This window comes from Mus caroli, chromosome 2, assembly GCF_900094665.2.
Source record: "Mus caroli chromosome 2, CAROLI_EIJ_v1.1, whole genome shotgun sequence".
Taxonomy (NCBI): domain Eukaryota; kingdom Metazoa; phylum Chordata; class Mammalia; order Rodentia; family Muridae; genus Mus; species Mus caroli.
The window spans coordinates 26231008-26248419 of record NC_034571.1 but is presented as its reverse complement, the minus strand read 5'-3'; the positions used below and the strand labels follow the sequence as shown (position 1 = coordinate 26248419).

Below are 17412 nucleotides of genomic sequence, written 5' to 3'. Positions count from 1 at the left end.
GTCGCTTCGATCCTTTATCTGACTCACAGGCCTTACACATACTCTACCACTGCTGGTTGAGTGCTAGAGGGCGGGGCATAGACACACGAACAGGACAAAATGAAAATACCACAGCTGTATGGGTCAGGGGCAGATCAGAGCGGGCCTTGGCCCAGGGTCACATTCACAGCTCAGGGTAAGTGCAAATGAATGGAATGTCAAGACAGTGCATGAAGGCTGCTCCCTTCTGAGCACAAGCCTCAGAGAGGACCCAGAGCCATGGCTGCCCTCTCTTCACTGCATCCTGCTGACCCTGGGGAACCCTTTTCCCTTCCAGGGAGAGGAACTTGGTTCCAGGAGCCAGTGCTCAACTCCAGACCAGGAGTCTTTTCACAACCTGGAAGGGATGGAACAGCCAAATAAAGTATTAAGGCAATAAATAAAAACTTCCCAGCTCAGGCAAAAGGAGGGCTGCCAGGACTACTGCAGCTGCCATGACAAATGCCAACTGTCTGCAGGACGTGGGTGGTGGCAGCCCCAAAGCACGTGTGCATGGAGTTGAAGGCAAAGTGCTGAGTCCAGCTTCCTGTCAGAAAGGGGAAGGGGGAGCTACCCGCTGTGCAGCCTATGCCCACCCTGGCTCACTTTTGGAGCAGTAGATGGCTACACAAGAGATGGGCTTCTGTGAGCTCTAACTGGAGCTCCGGGCTCACCAGAGAGCAGGAAGCGGCCAGCCCTGCCTCCTCCATCTTTGGCGACAGAGGGGATAAAAACTGAGTCTTTGGCAGGGCGTGGGAATGTGGAGAACAGAGCCAAGGGTTTGTGAAGGGTGAGTACCTGCTCAGATGTGAGGCAGCCCACCTCTGGATGGTCCAGACATGGCTTTCCATACTGGCCAGAAGCCTAGGTGCTGGGACTTATGTAGCTATAGGTGGCTGCTATTGCAGGACCCTGTGACTGTCACCACCTAGCCCTGCATGTTCTATCCCTCAACTATCCCTTGCCCTCTGTCAGCAGCAGGGGGGGACTAGGGTTCTGTGGTCCATACTCAAGAGCCATTTGCTCCCACACCTTTCTCTCTTGCTACCTGCCCCTGGCCAGTCCCTGCAGACTCTGGCCTGCCTCTGCTGCTCAGGGAACCTCAAGGGCAGCTGCTATCAGTGCTCCTAGTGGTTCCTCTCCATGGAAATTTGTCCTCTGGGTGTTGGGAATTCCCAGATGAGGAAGTGGAGCAAGCTCAGGGGCAATGGCCCTTGGCCACCATGGCCCTTGGATACCAACCCAAAGGAAGGGAGTGGCGGCTTTCTCTCTCCTGTCACCCTGTGTCTGAGGCCCAAACAGCCACCTCTCCCCTCCAGCCCATCCCCTGTTACTGCAGCTCTTCCAGGGGCCCATTTTCTCGAGGCAGTGGCCCATTCAGCCCGATGCTACTAGCCACAGGTGCCCCCAGGTAGCCCAATAGAATCTCGCTGCGACGCCGGGACAGCTGTAGGATGTCTTCTGCTAGGGCTGGCACAGATGTGTAGCGCACGTTGTCCAGGTCGAACATGTCCCTCAGGTATTGCACAATCTGGTGCTGGGGGTAGGAGACTGGTGTTGGGTCTGGGTCCTGAGACATTTTCTACATTCTACAAAGTCCCTTTCTCAATGACCAAGCCCCAGCCCACTCTCCCAGCCTTAAGCAACTGCCTTCCTGGGCTCATCCTATAGCGGTCACCTAGAGCAGCCCGGGCCCCACCCCTCTTCTGGCACTGAGGGGTGTCTGCAGTAGCAGGAAAGCAGGAATGTTGTCATGTACCTTGAAGAAAGCACAGACTTCCGAGAGCTGGGGCTTGGGTCCGAGGAAGCCAAAGGCCAACACAGGGCTAACATGCTCCGATACGGAGTAGAAATGGGAGATGAAGCCATCAGGCACCTGTGGTGAGTGGCAGGGCTAAGGAGCAGGCTGGGGTTGGGGATCAGGGGCTACCTAAAGGCCACTACATCCTGACAAGTGGTGAGCTTGTACAACCCTGATTTTTCACTTCTACAGAAAGGGCCAAGAGACTGCTCTGAGAGCTGCCCCTTGCAGGCCTTAGTGGGCAGAGTCTACTCGGAGCCCTGGCCACAGCCGCTGGTACTCATTGCCCAGCAGGGCCTGACAGCCATGGGAAGGGGTGGATCTCAGCTACTCCATCCATGGTGCAGATACCAGCGGCCTACTGGGAAGGAGAAGAGCTCTGCCTGCCGCCTGACTGCTGTGGCCACTGGCCAGTCATAGGCACTAGCCCTCCCACCTCTCCCAGGACATGCATCTCCTCTGCTGGGACATGATGTTTGCTCCTCAGGAAGAATCCTGGCCAAGTGGGGTACAGTGGCAAGATGGGTGGTCAGTGTCGGGTGCAGGAGCCTTGGTGCTTTGCTGCATCTGTCCCTCCCCACTCAGCCCAACTGATTAGGGGAGTTCTGGTGACTCAGGCCCAAGAAGCCCCACCAATCACTCACCATCAGGAGCCTCCTCTTGGCTTTCAGGACAGACCAGCACGCGGTGGCTAGGGCCTAAAACACAGGCAAGACCCCGTCCTGGAGTTAGACTAGTCTAAATCAGGGCCCCAGCCCTGGCCCAGAATGAGCTTTCCCCATAGCCCACCCACACCTAACTGCACAAGTCTTGCTTTTTATTTTCCCTACATTTGGCAACAGATGCCTAATTTACTGCTTTAGTACTCCATTTAGATGTGGAGGTTTCCAAGCCTCAGTTTCCTCTTCTGTAAAATGGTCATGACACAGCACCCCACCCCTCACCTGGTGATTGGGAGCTATCATGAGTACCTATGAATGGCCTAGCTGGAGAAGAGCTGTGGGCACCAGCACCACCATATTATTGGGGGCCTTGGAGTTTCTTGTCATTTTGTTGGGGGTGGGTGGGTAGAGGTTCTCCTCTATTTTAACTTAATGGGGTGCATTAAAATGAATGACTTAGTGCCTAACAAGAGTGGGGGCTCTGCCCATGTGAGGACAACACAGAGGGAGATGTGCACACTGCTGGAGCTGGGGCAGCAGGGAGCGCCCAAGTGCCTGCAGAGAGTCCCGGGTCTGACATCCCACATCTCAGTAGGCAGGGACTGACAAATGAACTCCAGGCACAAGAGGACCAGTGCCCAAGGTCCCAGGACATGTATATATGGGAAAGGGACGGGAGGGACAGGACCCACTGTTTCTTTGAAGCTGTCAGACAGCCAGCGGTTCCGCAGGACAGCAAGCACCGAAGACGGAGGGTTCTCTAGGTCCTCAAAAGCATCCATGAGGATGAAGTCCAGCACGATGTCGAAGAAGCTCATGCAGGCCACCTTCAGGGAAGAGGGGCATGTAGAGCTACCGTGCCGAGGCCAGGGGGGCCCATGCGCGACATGGGGAAACGGCTGGGACCCAGGCTCAGTGCAGTGACGAGCCCTCTCAGCTGCTTAGCACTGATGCAGAGCTGGGCACGAGCTCCCAACAAAATGATCTCAGTCCTGAAGAGTCCCAGGTCAGCACGAGCAGACTCACCCCTCTGCCCTCCAGCTCCAGCCGGGTGGTAGCCCAGGTCTCAGGCCGCAGGGCGTAGCTCAGCATCTCCTCATAGCTCTCCAGGAAGCCTTTGGGACTCTGTGAGAAGTACAGCCAGTTCTGGTTGTGGGAGAGGCCCTGTGACCCAGTTGGATAAGATTCACAAGCAGGCTGGGTTGTGGATAAGAATATGCCAAGCAGGGCTGAGGCCCTACACCAAAGAGGTGGCAAGGAGGTGTCTTTTGCCTGAACCTTCCAGAGAACCAGGGTGTGTCTGGGGCAAATTCTGCATCAGGACACCCAGCTATGTCAGTCTGACTCATTACTACACACCTGTAGCCTGTGGGAGCCAGGCACCACCCTAAGACATGATCTCTCCTTGGCGATGCCTGGGAAAAGGTGTGGTTTCAAGGGCTGTATGCACACCTGTGCTACCATTGGCCCCTGGCACAGAAACACTCCATAACCAGTGGAGGAAATTCCTGCAGGGGTGGGGGCTGTGGTTCAGTAGCATAAACTTAGTTAACATGCAGTGTGGCTGATACAGGACATGGAAACAACCCACTCAGAGAGAGACACAGACTTGGCTGAAGGCTGCGTGGTTACAAAATGGCCCTGATGCTACAACTGCAAAGCCTGCACATTTGCCATCTGGCCAGTGTCTTCAGAGACTGGCTCAAGGAATCCAGGCAAGGCTATGAGTGCTCCAGTCATGGGCTCAGGAGCTGCCCACGGGCCTTTTCCACCTTGTGAAGCAACAAAGCCTAAGATTGACTGGGCTCTGTTCGGCTTGGCCTGGCCTCAGGCCACCTCACTTCTATTATTCATTCTATTTCGGGGAGGCCAAGGAGAGCCAGCTAAGGGCATGGGCTGGATGTGGCTAATTGAACCATACAGCCTGGCTCTATCCACTTGCTCGGTAGACTGGGAAAGCCCCTTGTTCTCTCCACACTCAGTTTCCTTATCTGCTAGCGCAGACTGCAACAGAGCTGACCGTGGCGGGGGGGGGGGGGCAGGGCAGGGGTTGGGGACATGAAGAAGTAGCCTGGAGCTCATTTTGGGGCAGATGGAAGGCACTGGGGCAATCACCAGGCAAGGGTGAATGCAGCACTTGTTAGGGCTTACAATTCTGGCATCGTGGGCATCACTGTTGGACGAGGAGGACACAGGCACCATATGCAGGAGACTGGGTGGTAAAGCCAGAGGTGGGAATCCTCAGAGTTCATTTTCTTCACTATTAGACACTAAACAGACCTTTTCCATACTCTCTTCTATGTGAACTGTCTAAATAAACAATAACTGAGGAACAGTGTACTAGACACAGAGGGTCAGCACAGACAAAAGTCCAAAGCAGGTGGAGGGTCTGGCGTACCCCCAAGACCCCAGTGCCCCAAGCTGCACAGGGCAAAGTATGGCCAACATAACCACAGATCAGCACTCAGGCCATGGCTGAGGGCTGGCGGGTCTTAAACCATGGAAGACAAGGGTTTACACGGGTCTTTTAGAGCATTCCTCCAGCAAGGACGAGCAAGAAGGACCAGGGGACAAGCTTTGCTCCAGCAGAGCCTCAGGAAGCTGAGGCAGGAGCATTGGCATAAGTTTGAGGCCAGCCTGGGCCTCAAAATCAGAAACAAAAAAAACAACCAAAAGAGGAGCAGTGAGATGTTGTGGTGAAGGCCTCTACCATGATCCTGACAACTGAGTTCAGTCCCTGAACCCCGACAGTAGGAGAGAGCCAATTCCCATCAACTGTGCTCTGACTTCCACATGTGTACAGTGGTATGCGCACACCCTCACCCACACCTCTATACTCATGCACACCACACCAAATACAAATTTCTTTTTTTTTTTTTTTAATTTTTTTAATTTTTTGAGACCGGGTTTCTCTGTATAGCCCTGGCTGTTCTGGAACTCACTTTGTAGACCAGGCTGGCCTCCAACTCATAAATTCGACTGCCTCTGCCTCCCAAGTGCTGGGATTAAAGGTGTGCACCACCACTGCCCGGCCTCAAATACAAATTCCTAAATGCAATTAGCAACTCAAAAAGCTGGCCTGTCACGGCTATGCATGCTTTTTACCCCATCCCTTGGGAGGCAGATGCAGGAAGACAAGATGTCAGGGTTGTCTCAGCCACACAGCCAGCCTGTGTCACAGAAGCCCTATCAAGAGACTGGCTCCAATGCAGTAACAAAAGCACCGGTGGGTGATAAATATGAAAACTTATGCAAGCTCTTCCACAAGCAAAGAGCAAGGGAGCCGTGAATAGCGGCAAAAGGTCAGGATTACAGAAACCCAGTCTGAGCCAAGACATGAGGATAGACTCCTATGCTGCCAACAAGGACCTAAAGTGACAGTCCCTTAAAACATCCTCCTGCCAGGACCTGCGACAGAGCCTCCCAGGTCCCAGATGGGACCCACCACAGCCCACCCGCCCACAAGGTGAAGTGCTTTGTTGTAACTACCAGGGCAGCACACTGGTGAGGGGAGGTGGATGTACTGCCGTGAGATACCACTGAGCAGAAACTGCAAGCTGTTTGCACAGCAGAACAGGCTGGAAGGTGGGCAATGACACCATGGTCAGAGTGTCCATAGAGCAGAGGGCACTTGGGACTCCAGCAAGGGTGGCCATAGACAGATGCAGGGGACCCTTCTGCAGTCTGCATGTTTGTTTGTTTGTTTGTTTGTTTTCTTTTTCAAGACAGAGATTCTCTGTGTAGCCCTGGCTGTCTTCAAACTCAGTCTGAAGATCAGGCTGGCCCTGAACTCACAGATCTGCCTGCCTAAGGGATACCCCACTACCACTTACTTGGCTTGTGGTTTGTGTTTCATTATTGACCAATTTTACAAAGCTGTACTACTAGAATCACCAAGTAAGAAAGAGTTCACGTCTCTAGTTTTCCAAGTTGGAGCAGGAGCCAGGGACCCACAAGCCTTTCTCGGTGCCCATGGCTCTAGGAAGATGCAGGGACTCCTGTACTTGGTTTTAAAGTGTTTGTGCACGTGTGCAGGCCAGAGAGAAAACCAGAAGACGTTCCTCAGACAGGGCCTCTCACTGTGGCTGGGGGCTCACCAGTCAGACTGACTGGCCGTGGATCGGCCATTCCGCCTCCACCTCCACAGCACTAGCAGTAAACATATTCTAGCACACGTGACTTCTTCACAGATGGGTTCTAAATTCACGTCCTCAGGCTTACAAACAGCACTTGACCAGCTGAGCCATCTTCGCAGCCCAAGCCCTGTCTGAATTATCACTGTGTTAGCATGCATGATGAGTGTGGACCCATCTCTACCACAGCTGCTGTGGAGGAACTCTGGGGGCTTGGCTCTCTCTTTTCACAATGCGTTTGGGGATCTTATTCAGGGCACCAGTCCTGTACCCACTGAGTCACCTCACAGGCCCAAGACCCAGTCAACAGTCGACAAAACAAAACAAAACAAAGCAAAAGCCCAGCCTGAGGTAAGGTTCTGGAGGGGATTCTAAAGCAGGCCCATGCCAGCTACCTTCTCAGCCTTGGTCATCAGGCCCGTCACCATCTGCCGGCCGACCTCCCCAAAGAAGACCTGGTTGCTTCTTTCTTCTAGAAGCCCCTAAGGAAAGAAGAGGGTAAGGAGCAGCCTTCCAGAGCCAGTGGAGAGGGCAGAGTTATGGCCGGGCACAGGGTGGCCCTGTATTGGGCAGGCCCAACCCCTCCCTCGGTGGTCCTTGCACCACACCCACCTCAAAGGCCTGCCGTACACAATGCAGCTTGGCTAGGAAGTCCTGGTCACTGTAGCAGCCCAGCAGCTCTGTCCTGAGGAGAGGGACAGACAGTGTCACACCACCTGGTCCTACCTGGCAAAGACCCAGTGGAGGGTAGGGTGTACCTTGGGTGAGGTGGAGGGGACAAGGGTCCAATCTGGCCCTGCCTCAACCTAGCAGTGTGACCTCAGGCTGGTGCCAGTCTCCCTCTATCCTTTAACCTCTCCTCAACCGAAGGCAGAGGCTGGCTGGCTGGCTGTTCTTTGGGACAACATTGCCCCCTCTGGACATGGCCACAGTCGGCAGTCATGGCTATGGTACCTGGGCTAACACCTCACCTCCTTTGGTCACAACCAGCATCACTGTGCACCTCTGCCCCTTCTCCTTGGGGCTGGAGCTCCCTCCCCCCCCCACACACACAGCGCTCTCCCCCCCAACTCTCACCTGAGTGTTCGGCAAGGGACTCTTCCTTCCTTCACCAGCTGCAGAGCCTCCTCGTAGGCAGCAGCAGGCCTGGAGAGAGGAAGCGGGTACTCGCCGATCTGCAGGGACTCAAAGATCTGGGAAAGAGCCAAGGAGGCCAATGAGCATCGCCCCACAGAGGCCAGTAAGCATCGCCCTACACAGGGCAGAGCTCAGGGCCCCAGCAACAGGGACCACCCTAGGTGCCTTCCTTTGGCCCATCATGAAGCACACTGGCCCCATGAGACAGGAGGCCTAGGTTCATGTCCAGCCCTGGTCCTCAGCTCTTCTACTGCTAGGATCTCTTCCCAAAGAGAACATCTGCTGAACACATGCTCCCATCTTCCTGTCCCAAACACAGATACCATGCCCCCTGCCCCAGCCTGGTGGCAGACTAATGCTAACCAAAGGTCTAAATGAATTAGAGAAGCCAGAGGTGGGTGCAGTTTAGAGCCCTAGGGATGGGAGGGGATGGATATCTCTGCTTGACCATGTAGAACTATAACCTGGGCCTCTCAGGCCTCCTGACCTGGGAACTTCAGAGTATCTGGAAAGCAGGGCTTCATTCCCACCCAAGAATATAACCTTATTCCCCCCCACAACCCAGTCCTGGCCCAGAGGACCTGGCCCCCCAACTTGGTCTCCCAACCTATTTACCTCAGTGGCTGAGAAAAAGGAGTCTTCAGAAGTCAGGCTGTCTTCATCGTCAGCTCGCAGACGCAGTGAGCCCTCAGTCAGTGGCAGCATTAGGGTCCTCTCTGGAAGAGAGTAAGACTAGGCTGAGACCCGCCACTACTCCATAGCATTGATAAGACTGGCACACAGCACTGCTACCCCGAGGCTTTGTCTGGAGCAGATGTTGGCAGAAGTCACAAAGCTGCCCTGAGTTATGTGGTGACAGCGGGAGGTGGGGGTGGGTGGGTGGGGTGTCATCTCTATACCCATCCTCTAGGTGGCCCTGTGAGTGTTTCTCTTTCTAAAAGGCTATAACCGCCCAAGGGCATCTGCAGGCACTTAGTCAGCATTCCCACATCTAGGCTTTAAACTGAGGGGTCTAGACCTTCCAGGACACTTCAGAAAGGCACACCAAATAAGTAAATGCCAGACTTGATGGCGGCCACATGAAAGCCCTACCAAGCTGTGCCACAGAGGAAGACCCAAGGGAACAGGGCTCTTCTGAAAGTAGGCAAAGTCACACAGAGGCCAATGCCAAGTCAGGGAGGGTGTGGCCCACAGCATTAGCCCGACCTTTCTGGAGGTCAGGTGCTCCCACAGTGCACCCCGGAAAAGCTCCAACGAGTGGCAAGAGAACTGATTGGCCCACTCAGCCTGCCTTTGGGAAATTGTCACGTGAACCCAAGGCCTGCAGAGCTGTCCAGGAGACAGAGGCATGCGGCTCAAAGGTGTTCTCAAGAGGCCGGGGCAAAGCATACAAACTATGGACTCCGAGCCTCATCTTGCTTCAGTGTCTGTCTGCCATCTTTAAGGGAATACCTATCTCGGTCTCCCTATTTGTTCAAACTTGAATTTGTTTGCAGCTCTAGGGAAACATGCCCTGGCTCTCTAGATTTGCCCCCCCCCCCGCCCCCGCCTTCTATTCCTGCACTTCAGGCCCACAGCGGCCTGTGTGCTCCAGCTCACCAAGATCCAGCAGCATGCTGTCGGAGGGGAAGGTGGAGCCGAACTCTTCCTGCAGGTGGTAGGCCCGGTGCAGCAGGGACTCCAGCTTCTCAGCAAACTCCCTTCGTTGGGACTCTGGCTATGACAAAACAATGACCTTCAACCCAGAGCTGCAGAGCTCCCCATTCAGGTAGGGCCCTGAGGAAATGGAGCCAGTTCTGGGTCCAAAAGAACTCTAGTCTTGTACTGCCCGTTGCAGGAGGCACTGGCCACATGTGCTGTACATACACAGGCCATGATGCCAGAAACACATGCACGGTATCTGGGCAGAAGGGCATCGTGCCCCACACCTGTTATCTGTGAGCCCTACGGTGAGGCCTGACTACTCTCTCCATGGAGGTGGAGGTAACCAGAGTAGAGCTGTTGCTAAAGTAACCAGAGCCCTGGGAGGAAACAGATGAGGACCAATTAAGGCCAAGAAAAGACTAGAAGAGGTAAGAGGCGGCCATTGCTGAGGTCTCACCCTGGACCTTGCTGTTCAGCCTCAAAGCTTCTCTCAGGGACAGGACATTCCACAGAGATAATTCAAGGTGGTGAAGTGTCCCGGGACAGAGACCTGGACCAGCCCTCAGAACTCTCTCCTGCGTGACTGGCAGCTCCTGAAGATGTCTGTCAGCGCTCTGGGAAGTAGCTTTGAGTGGTTAAGGCTGCAGGGACTTAGCACAGAAGCTCAACCAACTCAAGAATAGCAGATGTGGTAAATTTCAGAATGTTTTAAAAAACTTAGTTTTGAGACAGGGTCTCATTTAGTCCAGCCTGGCCCCACACTGTGTAAGCTCAAACTTCTGTTTTATTTTATTTTATATTATTTATTTTATGTATATGAGTACACTGTCACTGTCTTCAGACACACCAGAAGAGGGCATCAGATCCCATTACAGATGGTTGTGAGCCACCATGTGGTTGCTGGGATTTAAACTCAGGACTTCTGGAAGAGCAGAGGGTGCTCTTAACCACTGAGCTATATCTCTCCAGCCACTTTGTTTTATTTTTTGACACATGGTTTCTCTGTGTAGCCCTGGCTGTCCTGGAACTCACCAAGCTGGTCTCCAACTCAGGGATCTGCCTACCTCTGCCTCCTAAGTGCTTTGATTGAAGGGGTGTGCCACCTCTGCCCGGCAGTACCCTGAAACTCCTGGTCCTGTTGCCTGTACCTCCCACGTGTGGCACTGCTGTCGGATCCCTGCTTCTGTGGAGCTGGGGATGGAACCCAGGGGCCTGACGCCCGATATGCAAGCTACAGCTAAGCTGTTCCTCCAAGCCAGAACTTAAGAGTACCTTCTGTGTCTCAATGGATGCCAGGAAGAACGTGAAAAAAATCTCCATGCCTTTAAACCCAGCACTTGGGAGGCAGAGGCAGGAGGAGCTCTCTGAGTTCAAGGCCAGTATGGACTATAGCTCTAGGACAGCAGTCAGGACTATGTAGAAAGACTCTGTCTCAAAACAAAACAAAACCACTCGGGCTGGTGAGATGGCTCAGTGGGTAAGAGCACCTGACTGCTCTTCCGAAGGTCCAGAGTTCAAATCCCAGCAACCACATGGTGGCTCACAACCATCCGNAANGAGATCTGGCGCCCTCTTCTGGAGTGTCTGAAGACAGCTACAGTGTACTTACATATAATAAATAAATCTTAAAAAAAAAAAAAACAAACAAAAAAAACAAAACCACTCAACACCACCATGGAAAGACTGGAAAAAAGCACGGCAGTGGTGGCGAACGCCTTTAATCCCAGCACTTGGGAGGCAGAGGCAGGTGGATTTCTGAGTTCAAGGCCAGCCTGGTCTACAGAGTAAGTTCCAGGCAGAGGCAGGTGGATTTCTGAGTTCGAGGCCAGCCTGGTCTACAGAATAAGTTCCAGGACAGCCAGGGCTACACAGAGAATCCCTGTCTGGAAAAACCAATAAATAAATAAATAAATAAATAAATAAAGGCCTGACAAACCAGATTCAGTGTTACATGCCCTCAATCCCAGCCTCAGAAGGCAGAGGTGGGTGGGTCTCTGCAACTTTGAGCCGATTCTATATAGTCAGTTCTAGGCCAGCCAGGGCTACACAGTCAAACCTAAAGCAAAACTAAAAAGTAATATAGCTGGGCACGGTGGCACACAGCTTTAGCCCCAGCACTTGGGAGGCAGAGGCAGACATACCCCGCTGTGGTTTGATGGTAGCCTGGTCTACAGTGAGAGTTCTAAGCCAGCTGCGGCTCCAGTGCTACCCTGTCTTATGCACACGTCTTGTGTGCCTGCCCTTGCAAGGCTCTCGGCTTAATTCCCAAGGGTTTTTTATTTATTTTGTTTTGTGTTTTTTTGAGACAGGGTTTCTCTGGCTGTCCTGGAACTCACTTTGTAGACCAGGCTGGCCTAGAACTCAGAAATCCACCTGTCTCTGCCTCCCAAGTGCTGGGATTAAAGGCATGCGCCACCACTGCCCAGCAATTCCCAAGTTTTTGATTTACTTCTTTTTATTTGAAACAAACGGAAGAGAAAGGTACTGTCAACCTAATGAAAGCCTGTTTACCTTTCTCTCCAGAACTCTCCACAGGAAACTACAGACTACATGTGCTAAAAATGGTCACCAGATGGACATGGTGGCACACACTTTTAATCCCAGCACTGGGAGGCAGAGGCAGGTGGATCTCTGTGAGTTTGAGGTCAGCTGAGTCTACAGAGTGAGTTCCAGGACAGCCAGAGCAGCACAGAGAAACCCTGTCTCAAAAATAACAGAGAATGAGGGGACAGCTAGAGAGATGGCTCAGCTGTTAAGAGTACTTGCTGTTCTTCCAGAGGACCTGTGTGTGGTTCCCAGCACCATTTGGTGGCTCACCCCTGTAACTCCAGTTCTAGGGGATCCAACACCCTCTTGTGGACTCTGTGGGCACCAACATGGTATACAGACATACATGCAAGGAAACACATAAAAAAAATAAATAAAAATAAATAAAAATCTTATAAATAAATAAGAGTATGAAATTACAATCAAAAAACTTAAGTGATGTTCTCCCCCCAAAAAATACCATAAACAAAACCCAAAGGCCCCAGAATCCAGTCACTAGAAGAGAGGCCCATCTCCTATAGTCCTGCATCAACACCCACACCACCCCCCACACCCCCAGGCCCTGAACAGAGTTGAGAGGAGTGATTATCAAAGTGGGACTTGCTCACCAAGCGTCACCAATGCAACAGCATCAAGCACATACTCGAGCTACTATATTCATTCTAAGTGGCACTTTTGTGGACGGGAACCCAGTGAGTGCCCTGGGAGAGGCACACTCACTTAGCTGGCACCTGGCCAAGTTTGCAGTGACTGGGGAACACCACCTACCTCTGACAGTGCTTCTGACGCAGTGTCTGGGTTCTGGAGGCTGTCGCCTGGTGTGGGGGTGCTGCCTCCATCCCCTCTCTGGCCCACACTCAGTGCCTGCTCCCATTTCTGCAGGGCTTCCTCAAACAGCTCCATGCCTGAGAAAGGAGAAAGGCTCAGCTCCCATAGGCTTGCCCTAAGGGGATGAACATAGCAGGGCGGCAGAGGGCCACAGCAGGATGAGAACTGGGCAGGACTCTACAGGTGGGTCTTGCCTCCTTCCGGCCTATCCAGTGCGCAGTGAGTGCGCAGGCTTTTATCTAAGCAGGATGTGTCTTCTGAGAATTGACAGGGATTTAGGGTGGGGCAGTACCTGAAGAAGTGACTTGCCTTAACCAGACTCCTGGAAGCTCATTCTTGCCTGCCACAGTTACCCTACCCCAAGCCCTGGGCTCGCCTCCCAGCCAACCTTGCACATAGAGGCTCTCGGCACTGCCATCAGTGGTGGGCACAGACTCTTCCATCCCTCTGGCTTCCCATGAACCTGAGCACGCAGCTGTAGGGCTGGATGAATTGACCACTACCATCTAGGGACCAAGTATACAGAGAAGAATGCAGTGAGCGCACCCCGACCGCCTGACCACAGGCCACAGGTACCTCTCCTAGATACCTCCTGAGGGAGCTGGGTCAGGACCCAATTCTCAGAGCAGCTCAATGATGCCCACAGAGACCCCCAAAATACGAAGAAACACAGAGGTCAATACCCGATGCCATGTGTGAGACGTTCCTGGGCCCGGTCCCTGCTTACTAGTCTGTCAAGGAGGACAGACAGCTGCCACCTTGTTTTGGGACCTCACAATCACAAGATGGCCTCCACCTTTCCGGAGGAGACTCAAGGGCAAGGGCACAGCACAGGGCTAGAGCTGAGCAATGCACTCACAGTGAGTCCATGAGCCCCGGGCCGGGCTCCACAGAGACAAAGCTCACCTGTCTCCTTTCTCTCTAGACCCTCAGCCCAGCCCCATCCTGACACTTCCCAGGCACTCGCTCCTCGTCTGATGCCCACGCCCGCTCGCTGGTAAGCTCCCTCTCTGGCACCTACACACCCATCTCCAACTGGTGCCTCCAACCATCATCAATAGGCTCTAGAGCCAGAATTCATGAATGAGGGTGGGAAGCAATGAAGGGGGCCTATCTCCCACCTCCCTAACAGCCTACAAGTTTCCTTAGGGCAGAGTCCAAGAGTGGCCTGGTGGCACCTGCCTCCACACATCTCCTCCCTGGCTTCTTACCGAGGCCAAGCTGTGGGAGGAGCCTGAGTGCTTGCTGGGCTCGATGGAGGAGATGCCACTAAGAGTGTCGTTGCTCTTGCTGCTGGGGCTCTGAACCCTCCTGCTGGAGCAGCCTGTGAGGAGAAGGGTGGGTCTCACATTCATCCTCCCACGGAGCCTCCCTCCCACCCTTATCTTTCGGGAAGTGTCCTGACCTAAGCCAGGACACCAGTGGATTCCTCTGAGTGTGTACACTGAACAGAGGACTAAGGTTCTTCCTTTGCCTGCTGGTTTAACACAAGGCCAGGCCCATACGGAGGGCCCCAAATGCTGGGACAAGCTGAGAGCAAGGCGGGTCACATCCCTACCTCTTACTCAGTTTGCCTGAGTGATGGATAAAGAACGCTCTTTTCCAGATGCCTCAGCAGGTGAGGGAACTTGCTACCAGGCCGAAGGACCTGGGTTCAATCCTCAGTGAAGGAGAGACCCAACTCCCGGTGAATCAGAGAGGCCCTCTGATCACCTCATGTACACCATGGCACAGAACATACAATAAATAGATAAAACAACCCTTAAACCTCATTCTTCTTAATTAGTTTTGTTTTTTGAGACAAAGTCTCAGTGTGTAGCCCACGGTGGCCTTAAGTTCTACACCTGCCCCATCTTCCCGAGTGCTAGGATTACAGGCACACAGTATCACACCTGGCTTTAAACATTTATTTTTCAAGGAAACTTGTTTTTTCCAAGTTGTGAACCTATGAGAGCGCCTTGCTTTGAAGGAGAGCAACGTGACAGTGACCTGTAGCAGCAAACAACTGGGTCTCACGAGGGCCGGCAAGATGAGCCCAGGCCTCAGCGTGACCCCAGAACCCACAAGTGAAAGAGGCAAGAACTTACACATGCAAGCTACCCTCTGACCTCCACAGTGCACTGTGGCACACCCACACACCTTTGCTCACACACAAACTCCAAGATCAACTTTTTCAAAGTTTTCCCACAGTGGCTCGGTTCTGTGATGGCACTGTCTCAAAGTTTTGGACACACCAAAAAGGCGAATCTTAGCACACCCAAATCCCTCCTCTCCCCTCTAAGAGGAGAACAGAGACACACCAGTGTGTTCATGAGCTCCGTATCTTTATTCCTGAGCTCGGGGAAATTCCCTATAGTAAGAAGGACACCCAGGACCAAGGCCGCACACCACACCCGAGCCCAGTGTCTGTTCTGCTGTCAACTCTACCGAGGGTAACTTAGCTGTGAGGTGGGAAGGCACGAGCCTGAGACCCACAACGAACGCTGCTGAGAAGTGACTCAGATGCCAGAGGCTCCCCAACCACATACCTACCTTTCTTCACCGAAGGAACCTTGCGGGCCATGAGGATGGGCATGGGTACCGTGCCCAGCTGCTCAACTCCCATCTCAGGGCCCACCTGCTTCTTCTTCCGCCGGCGCCTTTTCAGCTGGTGGGCAGCCAGGGCCAAGGCCACAGTCCCAAGGGCTGTGGCAAAAAGGACCTTCCTCAGGCCTGGTGTCAACCGCAGCTGGGAGAACGCGGACTAGAGGAAAGAGACAAGTGGTCTGGTTATGTTGCCCAAAGGGAAGCTCTGGGTGTGGCCACCGTATTCCTCTGCTGACCAAAGGGGTGACAAGGGGCACTGAAGAGTAAATCAAGTCACCTTCTCTGACATGTGAATCAGAAATATAAAGATAGCATAACTAACGCATTACGGAGGAGATGAATCCTGGGGTGGGTCCCGTGTGCCCCGACACTGCTAGCCACCATTCTGTGCCTGTCACTGCAACAGGGCTTGAACTGTGTCACCTGTCAGAATCTCTGCCAAACGAGGAACCTAAGGGTCACATCAGTTAAGGCGTGTGCAGGCAGTGACCAATATACAGCTCAAACCCTGACGACTCCATTCCCCAATGACAGTCACTACCAACCCATCCAAACAGGCTCATCCTGGCCACCCTCTGCTGCTGGCCAGGTGGAACTCTGTCCCACAAAAGAGAGCTTCGGGGCATGTCAAGGGACTTAGAGACAACTAAAGTCAAGAGGTTGCCTAGCCTTTGGGTAAACACTGGGTTTAGGGCCCCAATTCTTCTATGTACTCCTGATTTCCTCAGGGAAACGATACCAGATATACATAAGGATAGCTAGTGTTGCCTGTTAACCTGAGAGAACTAGAGTCTCCTAAGAGCCAAGCCTCCTGACACACCTGTGAAGAATTACCTATAACAACATTAGCCTCTGAGGCTGTCTGTGAGGGATATCTCAAGTCGTGTGGCGGAAAGATCATCGTGTCTGTGAAGGGGACCACTACTGGGCAGGGCAAGATGCCCTGTAAAAAATGGAGAAAGCGAGCTAAACACTGGCATCCTGTTTCCTGTGAACAGATGCTGCAACCGGCCAGCTTCCAGCTTCTGCTGCCATGCGTTCAACACAGTGGATTGTGACGCACTGACCCATGAGGCCAAATCACCTCCTTCTCCCTTAAGGTGCTTTGGTCTTTCAATGGAGCAATGAGAAACTAACTAAGACACGTGGAATTATAATAACACAGTAAGAAATTAAGCCACATAGCCTTGACAAGGACTCAGCTCTCTCAGGCAATGAGGACCCCTAGAGAGTACCACACCCACCTTACCTGACCAAAAGTCGTGTACAGGAACACTGGAATCTCAGCCACAGTCATGGCCAGAGCCTGGATCATGGACATACCCTCAGTCCTCCGGAATGCCATGGTAGGCCCACCACCCGAGACGGGACCTCCTGGGGTGAGAGCTTGCAAGGAGAATGTCTTCAGCTGGTCTCTGGCTGGGTCCTGGGTACCATCCACTCCCCAGCAGGACAGGGGCACACATAACAGGTCCTTCCACAAAGCTGACAGACAGATGACCGAGTGAGGCACAGAAGGTGCGTACAGGGCATGAGTGGTAGAACGCTCACCTCCCTATGTCCAATACCCAGTCCTGCCAACAAGCTTTGGGGCAGTGAGATAGCTAAGCAAATAAAAGAACCTGCTGAGCAAGCCTGACAACCGAGCTCCCCAGGATCCAAGGTTGAATGTGATGGATCTCTGAGCATGTCCACGAGGAATGAACTACGTTAATAAAAGTGAGAAGACCCATCCACAGTAGGTGGTACCATAACTAGGCTAAGGCCATGTACTGTGTAAAAGCATACACACATTCTTTGATCTCTGCCTCTTGACTGAATGTAACATGAACAGCTGTCATGAGATCCTGTCATTGTGACTTTCCCACAATGATGGACTGTCACCTGGGACTGTGAGGCAAAACAAAGCATTCCTCCCCTAAATTGCTTTTGCTGGGGTGTCTTATCACACAACAGAAATGAAACCAGAAGCCGGGCATGGTGGTGCACGCCTTTAATCCCAGTACTTGGGAGGCAGAGGCAGGTGGATTTCTGAGTTCGAGGCCAGCCTGGTCTA

General features: G+C 53.0%; 1 protein-coding gene across 4 annotated transcripts in view; it reads right to left on the bottom strand.

Annotated features, from left to right (window-relative positions):
- Window positions 1-17412, bottom strand: part of Miga2 (mitoguardin 2) — a 20129-nt gene continuing 2717 nt past the window's right edge. For all 4 annotated transcript variants that reach the window (XM_021154840.1, XM_029468820.1, XM_029468825.1 and 1 more), the window contains exons 2-16: window positions 16606-16841; window positions 15303-15513; window positions 13982-14094; window positions 13159-13276; window positions 12711-12847; window positions 9351-9468; window positions 8367-8467; window positions 7692-7807; window positions 7227-7299; window positions 7010-7096; window positions 3508-3606; window positions 3174-3308; window positions 2464-2517; window positions 1778-1894; window positions 1-1555 (exon numbers count right to left, since the gene is read on the bottom strand). In XM_021154840.1, the coding sequence (XP_021010499.1) occupies window positions 1349-1555; window positions 1778-1894; window positions 2464-2517; window positions 3174-3308; window positions 3508-3606; window positions 7010-7096; window positions 7227-7299; window positions 7692-7807; window positions 8367-8467; window positions 9351-9468; window positions 12711-12847; window positions 13159-13276; window positions 13982-14094; window positions 15303-15513; window positions 16606-16701 (1782 nt within the window). In that variant the 5' untranslated portion in view covers window positions 16702-16841 and the 3' untranslated portion in view covers window positions 1-1348. The remainder of the gene's footprint in view (window positions 1556-1777; window positions 1895-2463; window positions 2518-3173; window positions 3309-3507; window positions 3607-7009; window positions 7097-7226; window positions 7300-7691; window positions 7808-8366; window positions 8468-9350; window positions 9469-12710; window positions 12848-13158; window positions 13277-13981; window positions 14095-15302; window positions 15514-16605; window positions 16842-17412) is intronic.